Source organism: Panicum virgatum, chromosome 3N (assembly GCF_016808335.1).
Source record: "Panicum virgatum strain AP13 chromosome 3N, P.virgatum_v5, whole genome shotgun sequence".
In the NCBI taxonomy this organism is placed as follows: Eukaryota; Viridiplantae; Streptophyta; class Magnoliopsida; order Poales; family Poaceae; genus Panicum; species Panicum virgatum.
The window spans coordinates 20,096,509-20,112,135 of NC_053147.1; the positions used below are offsets into that span (position 1 = coordinate 20,096,509).

At 48.5% G+C, this 15,627-nt stretch overlaps 2 protein-coding genes across 8 annotated transcripts; one reads left to right on the forward strand and one right to left on the reverse strand.

Annotated features, from left to right (window-relative positions):
• Positions 1 to 1,981: 1,981 nt before the first annotated feature.
• LOC120664950 (PLASMODESMATA CALLOSE-BINDING PROTEIN 3-like) lies at positions 1,982 to 4,421 on the reverse strand. The gene is made up of 3 exons (XM_039944344.1): positions 4,233 to 4,421; positions 3,525 to 3,798; positions 1,982 to 2,763 (listed from the first exon to the last, which is right to left on the reverse strand). The coding sequence occupies exons 1-3, from the start codon at positions 4,282 to 4,284 to the stop codon at positions 2,403 to 2,405; spliced, it is 687 nt and encodes a 228-aa protein (XP_039800278.1). The 5' UTR covers positions 4,285 to 4,421; the 3' UTR covers positions 1,982 to 2,402.
• Positions 4,422 to 8,711: 4,290 nt separating this feature from the next.
• On the forward strand, positions 8,712 to 14,627 carry LOC120664952. Of its 7 annotated transcripts, none has more exons than XR_005671062.1 (8): positions 8,712 to 9,080; positions 10,067 to 11,635; positions 11,729 to 11,801; positions 13,653 to 13,704; positions 13,785 to 13,854; positions 14,052 to 14,175; positions 14,278 to 14,344; positions 14,417 to 14,627. XR_005671062.1 is itself a non-coding variant. In XM_039944345.1 (8 exons), the coding sequence occupies exons 3-7, from the start codon at positions 11,564 to 11,566 to the stop codon at positions 14,133 to 14,135; spliced, it is 351 nt and encodes a 116-aa protein (XP_039800279.1). In that variant the 5' UTR covers positions 8,712 to 9,080; positions 10,067 to 10,284; positions 11,528 to 11,563; the 3' UTR covers positions 14,136 to 14,175; positions 14,278 to 14,578. The 7 variants fall into 7 exon arrangements, 6 of the variants coding, with proteins under 6 accessions (XP_039800279.1, XP_039800281.1, XP_039800284.1 ...); XM_039944345.1 differs by having other exon boundaries at positions 10,067 to 10,284; positions 11,528 to 11,635; positions 14,278 to 14,578; XM_039944347.1 differs by having other exon boundaries at positions 10,067 to 10,131; positions 11,520 to 11,635; positions 14,278 to 14,578.
• Positions 14,628 to 15,627: the final 1,000 nt, after the last annotated feature.

Consider the following 15,627-nt stretch of genomic DNA (forward strand, 5'->3'; position numbering starts at 1 on the left):
CACCTGCGCGAGGGCGCGCCTCCGCGGGCGGCGGCAGGGCCGGCGCGCCCGCCTCCCACGCGCGGCGACGGGCACGGCGGCGCTCTTGGCGGACTCCAGCGGGGGCGCTCCCAGCGGACTTCGGCGGCAGCACTCCGGCTGACTCCGGCGGCGGCAGTTGTGGGGGCCTATTCGGCGGCGCGGGGGTCAAAACAGAGGAGTTTAGGCGGCAGTCTGAGCCAAAACGGTATGCTGGGGGTCTGAAAACGGGGAAAATAATTCTGTGCAGCCGGGCTGCAAACTGCGCCCGGTGCAGCTCCTCTATACATTATGACACGTGTCTATCTACCTAATCCGGCGTTAGTCTCCTAGGCGCGTTATTAGGAAGGCGATGTTCGGCTCCTCCTCGCTCGAGCTCAGCTCGCTAGCCGCACGCCGGCACTCGCATCTGCTCTCCTAGACTCACGTTCTCTGCATCTATTGCCTTGCTTCGCCGCCTCTGACGCAACACCTAGAGTTGTGAGGTCGAAACCTAGTCCGGCGGACATCTGTGAGGTGGACCTCTGCCTCATCCGCCCTGATGAGAAGCTCCGTGTGACCGTGTCCACTACCATCGTGACCTTGATGCTGTTGGTCACCCTGCTATGCATGGTTTTATTTGGAGCTAGAGTTGATAAAGTTCATTAGTAGGTTGCCTGATTCACTTCTTGTTTAGTAACGCGCATGCGAATTCTACGTAATTGAGATTTGAGATGAGAGTTTGGTCTGTGAGCTCCGTGTTCAGGAGGAGCGGAGACAGCCGCAAGCCCGCAACTGATCGATGATGCTCACGTGCAGTGTATACCTGATGCCCGATTGGACCATGGCGTGTATGAACACCACTACAGGCTGCCATCGATTCTAAAGGCTATACCTGATTGGCCGTCGGTGTGTGGTGCAGATGCAGATGTGATGTATCATAGAAATTATTGGCTGGCTTGAAAACTCGTTAGAGGGAGCTGAGCGAGCCGTCGTGGCACTGGATGAGCCGAATATAACGTGCCCGGGAGCCGGGGCCTCACGAGCGCCGGATCATTATACATGGACGCGTGTCTCTAATCTAGAGAGGGACTGCAGCGGACGCAGTTTGCAGCCCGGCTGCATAGAATTTTTTTTCCCGAAAAGGGAGCCAGGGGTGGGATGCGCAGCAGACCGTTGGATGCTCCTTCCACGCTCCGGATGGCCTCAATGTTTCACCGTGACATGCCATAGCAATGTCACTGAATCCAAGTCCACAGCGGACACCCGGCGCCAGCAATGTCACTGAATCCAAGTCCACAGCGGACACCCGGCGCCACGCCACCTACCAACCGCGCACGCAACGGCAACTGCACGTCTGCACCCCCCCCCTCCCCCCCCCCCCCCCCCCCAGCTGCTGCCGCTGCGGACCAGAGGTCCAGAGCCCCTGCCAGAGCCCGGCGGCCGTTAACCGCGAGCAGCCAGCCGCAGCGGCGCGGCACGCCGGCTGCGCCGGCGCGGCCTCGCGCGTCGGTTCGCGACTTCGCGCCACCGCGCCTTGACTGGTCGCCCGCCGCCGGTCTGGGCCGCGACAACGGTCACCGGCACCGCCTCTGCGGATCCAGTCGCGCCGGGGCAGAGGTCGCCGATGGTCCCCCGTCGCGGATTCCGAAGAGATCAGCTGAGCCTCATGTGTGATGTGTCGGTGTCGGCATGTCTCGCCGGCCACGTCGCCCCATCACCGATGGGACAAGCCAAGCCAGAAAGACCAGAACCCTCGCCGGCTCGCGCTAGAGGACCCCAGCGCCCCACGGGATCAACCTGGAACATCATGGTGGCTCCAGTAGATCGGCAACGATTCTACCCCAACCCCACGCGCGCACCCCAGATTTCGCAGCGTGTTAGGCAATGAACGGCGCCGCATAATGCTAGGCATGTGAACACCCAACATGTGAGCTGAATCTGATCATGCCGTGCCCAAACGTGCAACACGAGACGCACTTGCTTTGCAGAGTGTTCCAGTGAAGACCCCAAGCATGGAAAGTGGCCGCCGCCACGAACAACTAGCATAGTACAGTAACACAGCCTAGCATGACATAACAGGGCATAGCAACAAACCAGAAAAAGGAAAAAAAAAGAAGGGACGGGCGAACACGGCGACACGTATGTCCGGAACTACAAAAGAATCCCCTAGATCTCTACCAGTACAGAGCACCACATGGCGGCCACCAGCACGAGGTCAGTTGGGATGGTGGTAGCAGCCCGTGCCAGTGGCTACAATCCGGCTACCACACCGATGGCTTGTGGTCGATCAAAACCCAGCAGGCCCGGAAAGGCGCGCGCGGCAGCGGCCAAAGCGGCGCCGGCAGGCGTGCCCGCGGAACCCGCTGCTGCCTCTTCAAGGGATGGCAGCGCGCGCCGGCGGCTCAGCGGAAAAGGAGGGGCGCCGCGGCGGCAAGGAGAAGCGCGGCGGCGACGTGGCGCCCGGCCACGATCGGGGCGGCGGCGCCGTTGTAGTCGGGGCCTACCGGGCCGTACGCGCCCGTGCCGCCGAACGGTGGGCTCAGGGCGCTGCTCCCGGGGGTCGTGATCCCCGTGCCCGTGCCTGCTCCAGTGCCGATGCCAGCGCCAGCCCCGGTCCCCGCGCCCATGCCACCAGTGCCCGCTCCAGTGCCAGCGCCGGTGCCTGCTCCTCCTGTGCCCGCGCCGGCGCCCATGCCGCCGCCGGTGCCGGTGCCGGCGCCTGCCCCGCCGGTGCCCATGCCGCCGCCGCCGGTGCCAACGCTGCTGCAGCACGAATCAAGAGCAGGAAACGTTAGTCGCATGAAAGAGCCACGCTTTATTAGCTATCGTGCACCGAAAAATCTGGGGATATCCGCATGCTTTGCTTGGCAAAAAGAGAGCTCTTCGAGTAAACGGATGAACCGCGGATGCATCGACACCGGTGCACTTGGGGTCCAGGCTCCAGCAGGTTCAGTGTCCTTTGGTTAACGCGGGGCGGAGAGGGACCCCGGCCAGCGGGCTTGCTTTAAAGCTCGGACCGGAGGATCCGTTTCAGATGCCCTTTACTTTCACATGGGCAAAGAACTCGATGCCGGGAACAATACACTGCTGCTGCGGCTAAAGTTGGACGCTTTTTAGAATTCTTTTGTTCTGATTTGGCATTGCAAGCTTGCAACTTGCTGCATGATATTCGAGCTCGTGTACTCGAGCAGCACTACTTCTTGTGTACTGGTTGGCATTGCAAGCTTGCAACTTGCTGCATGATATTCGAGCTCGTGTACTCGAGCAGCACTACTTCTTGTGTCCTGGTGACTGGAGTGTAACATTATTCAAGGCCTGAGTTTAGACTAATGTCATCTGTGTGACTTGACTGTGCACGGCCGTGCGTTCCCCATGTACAGAATCTGAAACTTTGAGGCCAATAACCCCATTAAAGTATGCCAAATATACCGCGTCCTGCTTAGGATACTCGACTTCCCAGATTCCTAACACTACTATGTGCATCGGTGGCGGAGATGGAAGCGAGGAGGCCGGTTCGGTCTTACCTGGGGCCGGAGGCGAACTTGCAGGTGCCGGTGCTGGGGTCGGTGCCGGTGAGGGTGGCGACGCCGCCGAAGTCGCAGGTGGCGCCCATGGAGCTCCTGCTCTGGAAGTAGCTGTTGCAGATGTAGGAGCAGACGGCCACCTTGTTGCCGTTGCCGTAGCACGGCCCGCCCTGCGTGGTCTGGGCGCAGTCGGCGCCCTTGCTGCAGGCGTAGTCGATCGCCTTCTGCAGCATCGCGTCGGGGGTGCCCGGCTTGCACACGCAGAACGCCGCATCTGCGCGCGGGCAGAGGAGCAGGGTTACTTCAAATCTGACACTAGCTGGGGGCGAAAGATCTCTACATAACTGGTTGCAGTTGGGCATCAGAGCTCTGTGGATATGCATGGATTCCAACCATTTTCATGCGCATCCAACTTGCCCAAGAACCAATGTTACTAGGAAAGTAAGTGACTAGAACGGAAAATAAACGGATTTCTTTTTGTCCCTAAGAATCCCCGGCTCCAACAAATGTGTGGAGAACCAGATAGCAGCTGAGCCGAATAACTACGGCTTCAAGAAGCACGACGCTCGGAGCTCGAGAGCAAAATATTTCAGGATGCTACAGATCGTCCGGGGGCAAACACCGAAGAAAGGGGGGCAGAAAACTCGAAGGCACCCGGCGCTTCGAGCAGAGAGCTAGCTAAGCTGCACAGATCCGGAGGTCACTCACCTGAGCCTGCGAACATGGCCAGTAGCAGCAGGAGAAGCAGGGGAGCCGCCATGGCTGCAGGAGCTCGATCTCTCTGGACCGGACCGCGAGGGAACTCTAGAGCGAGCGAGCAGCTGGTGCGGAAGGAATGGGGGGGGGGGGGGGGGGACAGCTCGGGGTGGGGAGTGGTGTGCAGCGTCGTCAAGCTCTCCGAGGGCGTCACCCCTTTTTATCAACGGAGCACCGACCACACACCGAAGCGGCGCCCCAAATATTTTTTTCCCCATTTCCCCCCTGCGACCGCCACCGAGCGCGCCCCTGTGACTGACGGAGTGGGTGCCCGTGCCGCGCCGCGCCGTGCCGTGCCCCTTTGGGCGGGAAGCCCGGCCGTGTCCGGACGCCAACGGCTCGATTTCGCTGGCAAGCTTTGGCCGTGTTTGGATAGCCTCGTGATTTTTTTCAAAAAAAGACAAATATATATATAGAGTACTAAACAAAATTTATTTATAAATTTTTTTACGGATGGATATAATTTTTCGAGACGAATCGAATAAGCCAAATTCCACCATAATTGACTACAGTAATGCTACAGTAACCATACCAAATAATCCTCTAATTGTACGGTCAGAAGTCTTAATAGTTATAATAATTGCTACAGTTCCATAGTTGTGAAAATGATTTTGTAATTAGATTTTATTTAATATTTTTAATTAGTGATCGAAATTCGAAAAAGTTTTCATGAAATTTTTTTAGGACTAACCAAACACGGCCAAAACCATTGCCAGGGCAGTCAGTGGGGTGACTCATCGTCGTCTGTTCTCTTTCGCTGTGCCTGTGTCAGCCAGAGCCCAGAGGCCAGAGAGAGGGAGGAGGCCCGGAGGGGGTGCGTGCACGCCGAACGGCGGCCTGGCCTGCGCTGTCCTGCTTTGTCATGGCATGGGAGATGTGGGAGCCGATCAGCCGATGCGACCCTGTGTTTAGACTGACCACAGCGGATCGAGCATCCTCTCCCCCATCTCTATTCCCTACCCCACCTCCCACTCTGTCTACAGTGCTTGCTACAGTATAATTCCGTGCTTTACTCATCCATTTACTCGATCCGCTGTGGTCAGTCTTAGGGACGGCACCCGCGGATGCGGTGCGGATTTGGCAAAAACCCACCCACAGGTAAACTCGCGGGGTTGGGCAAAATTCGTCCGCAGGCAGACCCGCAGGTGTATTTTTGCACCCGCACCCGTCGGGTTTCGGGCGGATTTCAGGTATCCGCGGATTTGACAACAGCTATAATAAGAATCACAATTCAGCATAGTAATAAGATGAAGCTAACAATAAATTTATAAGTTCAAGGTCACAAATCACAATTCAGCACAGTAGTAGCACCACAAATTAACAATTAAGTGTTACAATACATTGAACAATCAACATAGCCACATAGAGATAACCAGTACAGTCATTTTTTTCAAGTTCACAAGTAATTCAGCAGCACTATGACAACACTCCCAGCAGGTCAGCATGCAGCACCACCACATCAGATTGCTTATGCTGCCTGCGCGCCTGCCGAGGGCCGCCTGACCTCCTGGGCGCCGGCCTAGTGCAGAGTGCCGCGGTGCCGCCTGGGCGCTTGCCTCCTGGAGCCTTGGCGCCTCCGCGCCTACCGAGAGCGCCGCCTGGACCACCGGCAGCCGGCCGCCAGGACCAGGAGCCGGGATGGGGAGGGGGCGGGGCGGCGGGCGGCTGCAAGCAGCAGGCCAGCGGCTGCGGCCGGGCGCGGTGCGCCCGTGCGGGCTGCCTGCCTGCCTGGCGGCTGAGATGGGTGGGGGTCGAGGGAATGGGGGATTGGACTGGGAGCTAGGGTTACAACCAGCTATATATGTGTTGGATAAATGGGCTGGGCCTAAAGGTTATCTGGGCCAGAATTTATGTATGGTGCGGGTGCGGATTCATCCGCGGGTGAAATTCTAAACCCGCACGGCCGCACCTGCATATTGTGGTGCGGGTGCAGGTGCATCCACGGATTGAATTTAAAATCCGCACCCGCATTTACCGGATCTGAAATCCGCGGGTACACGTATCCACGGTCCAATTGCCATCCCTACCTGTGTTTTTGGGGCCTGGCTGGCTTTTGGCTCTCGTTCGCATCGAGATGGTGGTGGCGATGGGCGGGGGCAAAACCGGCAATTGCGGACGCCTGAGGAGTTTCAACGTTCGGATGCAGGTTGTCTGCTTGACCGCTTTGCGTCCCAAGGATTCTTTTTAATGGTGGGCATCAGGGCATGGCATAACCTGCCCCCTTCTGCAGTAAAGAAAGTTAGAAAGGCTTGAGTAGTGGTAAACTTTTTATTTTCTATTTTTTATTTTTTTGGTATGGAATGATTGTCGCGGCTAAGATTATGTCGGCAAACGGGTGAGACAAGTACCGGTTTGAACCGTAAAAAATCACGAAACTTGAATTTCGGGGGTCGGGTCCAACCAGTTTGGTTAGGTTCAGTTCCTATCGATTTTGAACGGTTAGTGCTAGGATGAACAGTGCGCTTCGCCGCGCCCTTATACGAATGATGCTAACTTCTCTAAAGTCTGGAGAATTATCTTTACCATATTGATTTAAGCATGATATTTATTGTTTTATACCACAATAGGAGTAATAAAAAAGTGAGGATATTCACTTGTAGAAATGCAACACATTAAATGGAGGTAGTAATCTATGCTGGAGTATAAAATTGCAGTAATTATATGATTTGGAAATACTAAATTAACTGAGATATGTAAATATGCTAGTTATAGTGCCTGAAAGATGCAGATGACGTAGACGATCTGCCATACTATAAATTTGTATGATAGAAGTGATAACTATAGCAATTTCTTATATTTCTTCTTGAATAGTAGCAAGAGGTAGTAGCTTCATAGTCGGTCGGCGGAACAAATCTTCACGGAGAGCTTTGATCTTGTTGTAGCGACACTTTGTCCTGCTTTAATATTTGTCATTTTAGCTTTTCTAGATACATTAATTTTACTATGCACTTAAATATAGCAAAAACTACGTATCTAAAAAGTTAAAACGACTAATAATTTGTAACAGAGTGAGTATTAATCAAAAGAGCAAGCTAGTGATGCGTTTAAGATCTATTTAAACCAAATAATTATTTTAATAGATTATTTGCCCCATGCATTAAAGAGCAAGTTAGCGATGTGAAAGCTTATCTAAAGTAATGAATTTGTTGCAATGGTTTTTTTCTCTTTTCAAAAACATCTCTGATCATGGTGGCGGCTGGCTTTTGGGCCAGCAACTGTTGGGCAAAAATTTTCTAGGACACAGACGGTGGACACAGCAGGTCAAACCCATGAGGACGTCGGAATGGACGGCCCCGAAATTGATGGTCTGCAACAACGTAGCAACCCAGGTCAGCAGCAGTTAAAAAGTTTCTTAAAAAACAGTAAAAAAGTAAAACACGGCTATATGGCTACACGTGTCATTCAATGATAGATTGAAACGGGAGAAGCACTGCCGTCGCGCGGATTTCTTCGGGGATAAGAAGGTATTCTAGGACACAGACGGTGGACACAGCAGGTCAAACCCATAAGGACGTCGGAATGGACGGCCCCGAAACTGATGGTCTGCAACAACGTAGCAACCCAGGTCAGCAGCAGTTAAAAAGTTTCTTAAAAAACAGTAAAAAAGTAAAACACGGCTATATGGCTACACGTGTCATTCAATGATAGATTGAAACGGGAGAAGCACTGCCATCGCGCGGATTTTTTCGGGGATAAGAAGGTACATATATGAGTTTGCCACTCGCTGTGTTCGTTTAGCTTGTCAGTCAACCAGGCAACAATATTATACTCTCGTATTAAATTAGCACCAGCCACCAGCTACCAGTCAGTCAGTAGTATTGTTCTTTCATAATAAATAAGTACCAGTCACCAGCCATAGCCAAACAAACACAGTGATTATAGATTGTGATTGGTTACTTGGCTTAACCGAAGCCTGGTCGGGAGTTAGCCATGGCCAGACTAAGTCTGGCTGCGCAGTACCGAGCTCTCTTATTTGGTTACTACATTAAGGTTCTGTTTAGTTGCCAAAGAAATTTTGCCAAAAATGTTGGCAATTTTTACAACGCTAGTTAGGAGTATTACATATAGACTAATTGTAAAACTAATTACACGGATGGATTGAAAATCGCGAGGCGAATTTATTAAATCTAATTAATCCATCATTAGATATTTTTGTACTATAGCGCGATATTGTTTAATCATGGCATAATTATATTCATTAGATTCGTCTCACGATTACACCAGAGGTCGTGGAATATGTTTTGTCAGTTATCCACATTTAATAGTACGTGGTCAAATATTCGAAGTGTGAGACGGATTTGAGTTTATGGCAACTAGGACCATGGCCCTAGTCGCGGCCCAAAAAATCTCTTATACCCTCTATAGTTTTTTACGGTCCAACGAGAATTTATATAGAATGAGGTGGGCCAGTTCGTTTCGCAGCCCACCAACGACCCGCAAGGCAAGCTGCACGCGCTCGCAGCAACCACCCGCTCGCCTAACCTAACGAGCGCAGCGCCGCCGCCTCCTGCTCATCTCCCTGTTGGCCTCTTGGCTCTTCCAGCTCCAAACGGCGACAACGGCGCGCGGCGTCCGTGACGGCGAGTCGGCGACCGCTCTGGCAATCGCAGGACTGGGCGGCGTCCCGGCCGGCGGCGCACGGCGCGGCATGCTAGGATCCCCCAGCCGCTCGGCGTCCAGGGCTCCAGGCGGCCAGCGGCCAGCGCCTGGCGTCCTCCACAGCTCCGCTCAGTGACCATCTAGCACGTGCATCGGCAGGCTAGCAACCAGCATCGAAGGCAGCAAGCCACAGGAAGAAAGGTTAATTTTTTATTCTACCTCCCAATTAGTCTCTCTTGCAATTAGTCTCAGTTATGAAAATCATTAAGACAGAGTTGAAAAATAAGATAGGGAATAATTGGTTAAATCATCGGATGACATGCTATATTGAGCGAGATGTTTTTGCTCGCATTAAAGATGGAGATATTTTATACCATTTTCAAGAATTGAAGGCTCGTTTGATAAAGTTGCCTCCAACACTACGAAGTGGTATGTTACATCCAATTATCATTTCCACAGTTCCACTAATTAGGTGTACCAGTTTGTCAACCCGTGCGGTAGCACGGGCTAATTAGAATTAATATAAAAATAAGATCAATAATTATAATTATCCATCTCACGCCCGTTTCATCTATTAAATATTTTATCACATACTCTAAAATATATATTTTCATTATTTAGTTACAATAGATTTCATTTTGTGCACCTCCATATGTATTCAATATATGTTTAGTCAAACTATTTATTTGTGAATTGATGTTCTTGTCTCTTCCATCATACATGAATATATGGTGACATATATCGTGGGTAGTATTTTTATATAAATAATATATTAATAATGAAAGAAATAGTAATTTTAGAATTTATATTGGTGCACTTTAATATATTATTGTAATTATATAATTTAGAATCAGATTTATGAGTAATTTAATTTGTAATAATAATGACATAATTGGATAATTTATGTGCAAATTTAGGGGGGGTATTTGTATTATTTTTATAATGGCATAGGTGGGTAATTTATACAAAGATTAGGGGGTTATTTTAGATTTTTTTATAATGGCAGAGGTGGGTAATTTAGATACATATTTAGGGGGTTGCTTTAATCTATTTTCATAATGGCAGAGGTGTGTAATTTATTGCGAAAGATAACAGATCCGATGGTTATTATAATTAGAGTTGTTGGATTGATGGCTGGATGTTTCTGAATTTTGTGAGAATTTATAGGATTTCTTTATTTTTTTCAGAGTATCCACCTAAGATCCTAGGTGGCTTCACGTGAAGGCTCTAAAGAAACCTCCAATTAGTAATAGTAAGATTTTGCATATTACTTTGAAATATCCAACCCATTTGTCTAGGCTCAGGCTCAGGTTACTCACTAGTGGAAGAATTTTGCTCGTTTCTCTCTCCGCCAACTGAACCAAAGCCAGCGACATCGCTACCCATTGGACCCGACATTGATAGAGTATGCTGCCCACTTTTTCTCCAGGAGCTAGCTCTTGAAAAAGGAATAGTACACTCTCTTCTCACATTCTCTTTCTTCCATGTAAGTAAAATGATGAGTTAGACTTTTATGAGATAGTACTCTTTCTCTCTCGTTACATTCTCTTTCTTCCATGTAAGCAAAATGATGAGTTGAACTTCTACGAGTTAGCTAAGGTGGTCTTATTAGAGGAGGCCTGATATAGTACACGTATATATTGCACATTCATGATGAGGTTTATATCAGACATGAGATACTGGTGCATAATTAGCGATGACTGAACCTAGAGGAGAATATGGGATTGATTTTAAATGCATCTTTCTTGTCAAGTCATAAATATTGTTTTTTTTTCAAATCTAGTATCCACGGAAATAGTAGTACAAATAAAACACAAATTCTTTTTAGTTTGTAAAAAGATCCATTTCATAGAGTAGTCTAAAATTTTTACATACAATGGTACAATATTAGAAAAAAGTGAACCTAAATCTAGTCTTTAACTATCAACATAAGTTTGAAAAGTGTTTATTAAAATATTACAAACCATTGAAAATGGGGCAATCTATTAAATGGTGTTTGTAATGGATTAGCAGAGTGTGAAATATGATAGCTTAGCTAGTAGGTGGTAGGTGACATGCCCATCAACAAGAAGATGACTACGATGACACGGACGATGTCAATATTGAGAATCTGCCGATTTAGTTTCTTAGAGATGCTCATAGAGGTAGGATCACGTGCATGTGTTTATAGGGGGGTGATTGTGGAGCGTGTATATTAACGTCTCCGTCTGTACTGTATTTCATAAAAAAAATCACAAAGATTTAGAAAGGTAAAGGGAAGAAGAAGAAGAAGAAGAAGAAGAAGAAGAAGAAGAAGAAGAAGAAGAAGAAGAAGAAAAACAAACATGGGCCGCATTCTAGCAAAAAAGATAGACCGAACTCCTTACGGAAGATGGGCCGTGCTGGGCCATGCAATTTCGTGGCGGAGTAGGAAGATGGTGTCTCTTCTGCACGCACCCGGCCTCGGCAAATCCAACGCGATGGGCACGCCGCCGCCGGCTCCCACCCCACCGCCACTTCCCCTATTTTCTCAGCCGGATCCTCCAACCGCCGTTCCCACCTCGGTGTAGCGGGTGTCTCGTGTAGCGGTGTTGCAGCAGGAGTCTATTGGAGTGGAGATCCCTCCGATCGTGGATTGATTTTGTCCTTTGTTCTTCTCAGCGCACCAGGTGACAGTGCGGGTTTTTGTTCAAAATTCCTGCCGCATGGACAACGTCGAGTCCGCCCCTGACTCCCCGGTGCAAGCGCCGCCGTCCTCTGCCTCGTCTCTCCCTAAGGTCCCTCTATCCCCTCTCCTCCTCTTCTCTTTCTCAAGGAAGGGGGCGTGTTATCATTTCACTTATTGTTTCCTGTTGTTTTTGGTATGGTAGGAGCAATCGCAGGTGGAGTTGGAGCTGAGGCTTCTCCAGGCCCTTGAGTTCGACCCTCCGTCCAAACTCAAAGGTGTAACCAGACCCGTATCTCCGTTCCTTGCTTGGTTTCCCTTTTGGAATAATCGTCAGTTTTGGTAACACCCATGCTAATACCACTAATTCACATTTTGCGGGGGAGGGGTGCACCGCTTCATGCTGTGGGGGCGCACAAGTGGTAGAAAACTAAAAAAATTGAGGGCAACCACTATTTTCACATTTTGCTTGAGTGCATGCGCACCCAGTAGTCATTAAGGGTCTGTTTGGTTCATGTACTAGTTTGGTCAGGCTTAGATCATAAGCCAGGCTAGTGCTATACAACTACATCATGTTTGGTTGTATGCATCTGCTAAGTCTGTATAGAATCGTGCTTGTTTGGTTGCATGCATTGCTCTGTGTAAAATCACCTTCTCTTTTCAAGGGTAAGCTTACAGCACTCCTTCCACACATGTCACACTGCCACAGCAAGTCAGGCTCGCCGGTCCAATGGCCGCCAGCTCCGGCAACAGTCCATCTAATGAGTGATGGAGGAGGCGCCGGCAGTGAACTAGCACAGCCGTTTTTGCAAGAATGCTTTGGGCTCTGGCGGTGTAGTCTAGGAAGCAGAAAAGGAACATGAATAAACAAGAAAAAAAAGGCTCCGGATTACCCTTGTCTTGAAGATCAAAATCAAATCAAACAAATCACCAAGCAATGTTGACCGTTTATTTCCCCGGCAAGATCTTGTGCATCGCCCATGAATCAGATTGAATTAGGCAAGAGAAAGGTGATTTGAATTTCTGATTCATGGAATTTCTTTGTGTCGCCATTGCTCAATCCTCTCAATCGAAGCGGTCCTAGTAGTAGAAGGCACAGTGAAGCGCAGTGCCCCACAGTCACCGCCGCCGTGGTCGGTGGCCCGTGGCCCTCATCTAAGGTCAGCTATGGCTGCGTTAACCGGCCGCCATGGGGCCTGAGCCTGCAGCGCGCTAAAGGCCGTCGTGGGCTATGCATCGTCACCGGTCACGCAGGCGAGCTTTGCGGGGCGAGCGATTTCCGACTTGCCGGGAGCGCATCCATCATGTGGCCGCCCATGCGTGCAGGAGCGCCAAGGTCTAGTGTGGGTCCGCGCGGGTGCTCCGACAGCCGCGTGCGCTCGCCGGAGGCCGTAGGTGGAGACGGAAGGGATGTAGTGGGCGGAGGTGATGGAAAGGTTGCGGCAGAGGGAGGTGAGGGAGTTCACGGGAGGCGCAGACCGAGCCTGGCTTAGCTAATTCGGCCGAATTTCGCGTACTACCTAAGCCAGGCCCGCGGGCCTTCTTTGCATTGCTGGGGCCTGGCTAAGTGACTGCAGGCATCCAAACAGGTCCAGCCTGTTTTACTGGAGCCTGGCTAGGGTCTAATGCAGGTAACCAAACGCACCCTAAGTAGCTTCACACCTGAGTAAAATAATTTGTATGGTGTTAGTAGAAGGGCATTTAAGTCCCTGTGTTGAGTAAAATATCATAGCGGGGCACCATTGGCATTCATAGACGATTGCCTATATTGTCAAGTTGTGTTGACAGAGCGCTTTGCAATAGAAGTATATAAGTTTTTAATCTTTGACAATTGATGCAACATAAAATTGGTGCACCATGATTAGAATGACAGATTATATTATATTGCTAGTAAAAGAGTGGTGATACTTATACATGATCAATGGACACAAGAGGTTCAGTAAAGAAATACTACAAAGAAATAGATAAAATGGATTGTCTGAAAAGAACTGGGAACCAACTAGTTCCTGTCTCTTGTCTACGATTTGGGAATTCTGGCAAATACTGTTTTGTTAGCCAACATAAACAATATTCTAAAGAATACCTTTCTTTTATTTACATATGTTCTAATTTGGCATGCTTGTTTGTAGGCGTTCATCGTCACTTTGTTCTCTATGGCCTCATGGAATATTTGAGAAAAAGGTGGCTGCGTTGGAATCCTTCAATTTCCACCACATTGAAAATATATGGAATCTGGGCTGACAATGTATTATATTTTGCAGCCTTGACCGTCAATTCTCTGCTGATGAGGTTTTGCAACTATTGGGTCGTTTCTTTAACCTAGAAATGCTGGTAATATGAGAAACCCTATATCTCAATTTCCTATGTTCCTTTTATCCTGACCTTATATGTATGTGAATGATTGGAATCAATTAGACTTGAGTTGTGCATAAGTTTACCCCAATTTCACATTGGTGTCTAGAGTCTACAGTGTGGTTGCAGCTTGCAAGACTTAATTATTATTTTTTGTTTTGTCGAAACAAATGCAGAAACCAGAGGATGATGAAAAGGACAACTTCAGTCAAGGGGAAGAATTTTCCTTGCCAGAGAGCTTCCTCAACAAGGAAGAATAATAGCAAGTAGCTCATAACATGCTTCACAATGTCATCCAAGGTAGGCATTGTACAGCTTCTAAATAATTGAATGGTTCTAGCTTGCTGTTATTTTTCTGATCATCACGTACAATTGTGATCCTAAATTGCTCTGGTCTTGCAGGTACTTTGAGTGTCCTCTGGAAGAGAAATCAGGGAGCTGGTTCTTAGCGACTCCCACTTCCTAGTAGATGTCTTCTTCTCTATCAATGAAATAGGCACATTCTCGTGCCCGTTCGTTCAAAAAAAAAACTTCCTAGTAGATGTCGTCTAGGCCATCCGTTGGTAGTAGGCATCCGCACTGAAGTTGTGTTTTGTTCAGTTGTGTTCGTGTTTACTGACTTGTACAGCTTTTGTTGACTCTTGGATATCCAATCAATGGAGTTGTGCGGTAGCTTCGATTAAGCATTACCCTTGCCTTCTAACACATGCAGAAAAGCAACGCCTTAATATTGCCCTCCATATTTCTAGTTACATGGATTTTGCAATGTACATTTTATTCGTTTCAACTATGTTGTGGAAGTGGAATGCTTGTTTTAGTCATTGATGATGGGCTTGGCTTGTTCTACGCGGCCTTGAACCAAAATTGGACTGGGGATAAGAGATAATTAACAAATTGAAAGCTTAGACAGTAGTTTGATACGGACCTAGCTCTATTTGGAAAGAAAGAAACCCTGGTAGTGTGCCTGAATGTCTCAGAAGGTTTTCCATTGTTAAACGTATCTTCGAGCTTTACTGAATTTTCAAACACATATCATGAAGCACACAATTTCAGGGAGCGACTTCTTAATGAACAGATGGAGTTTTTTGAGTTCTTCCTGCTGAATAAGATTTGAAATGCTGTCAAATATTGATAATCACTAAGCACAACAATTGTTAACGGCGCATGTGTTATTCCCAATAATTTGTAATGTTATAATGGGCTTAAGCTAATCTTAGGCCTCCTCCAAAGCTGATGTAGCTCATAACTATGCCACATCAGTCTTTTTACCCATGTGGAAGAGAGGGAAATAAGAACTATGCCAAAGATTGCCAGCATAATGGGCTCAAGCTAATCTTATAGAACTATGCCAAAGAATGTTAATTATGAAGTATCTTCTCTTACCACTTCGTACATACTCACTTATAATATAAAAGAAACGCACTATTAAAATTATTTCATGGTGGATTTAGTAAAAACGATTTAACTTTAAACATTTACATATTTTATATAAGTTTGATTTGTGAGTTGTGATAAAACTAGAGTCTTATATTTTAGAAGGTAACGAGGATGGAGGACGATGTTGGCCTGATACTGGCTGAACGGCAGCAATTAACACTGAGCTGGAGCAGTTTTTGTTTGAGAGAACTGGAGGCAAGTAGGAGGGTCGGTACTCCGTGGCCTGCAGTCTGCAGGATTGCACTTGAGCAGCCCATCCTTTGGCCAGCGATCGAAAGAAGTTCAGAACCGTGGTGAACGGCCAGCTTCCGGCGA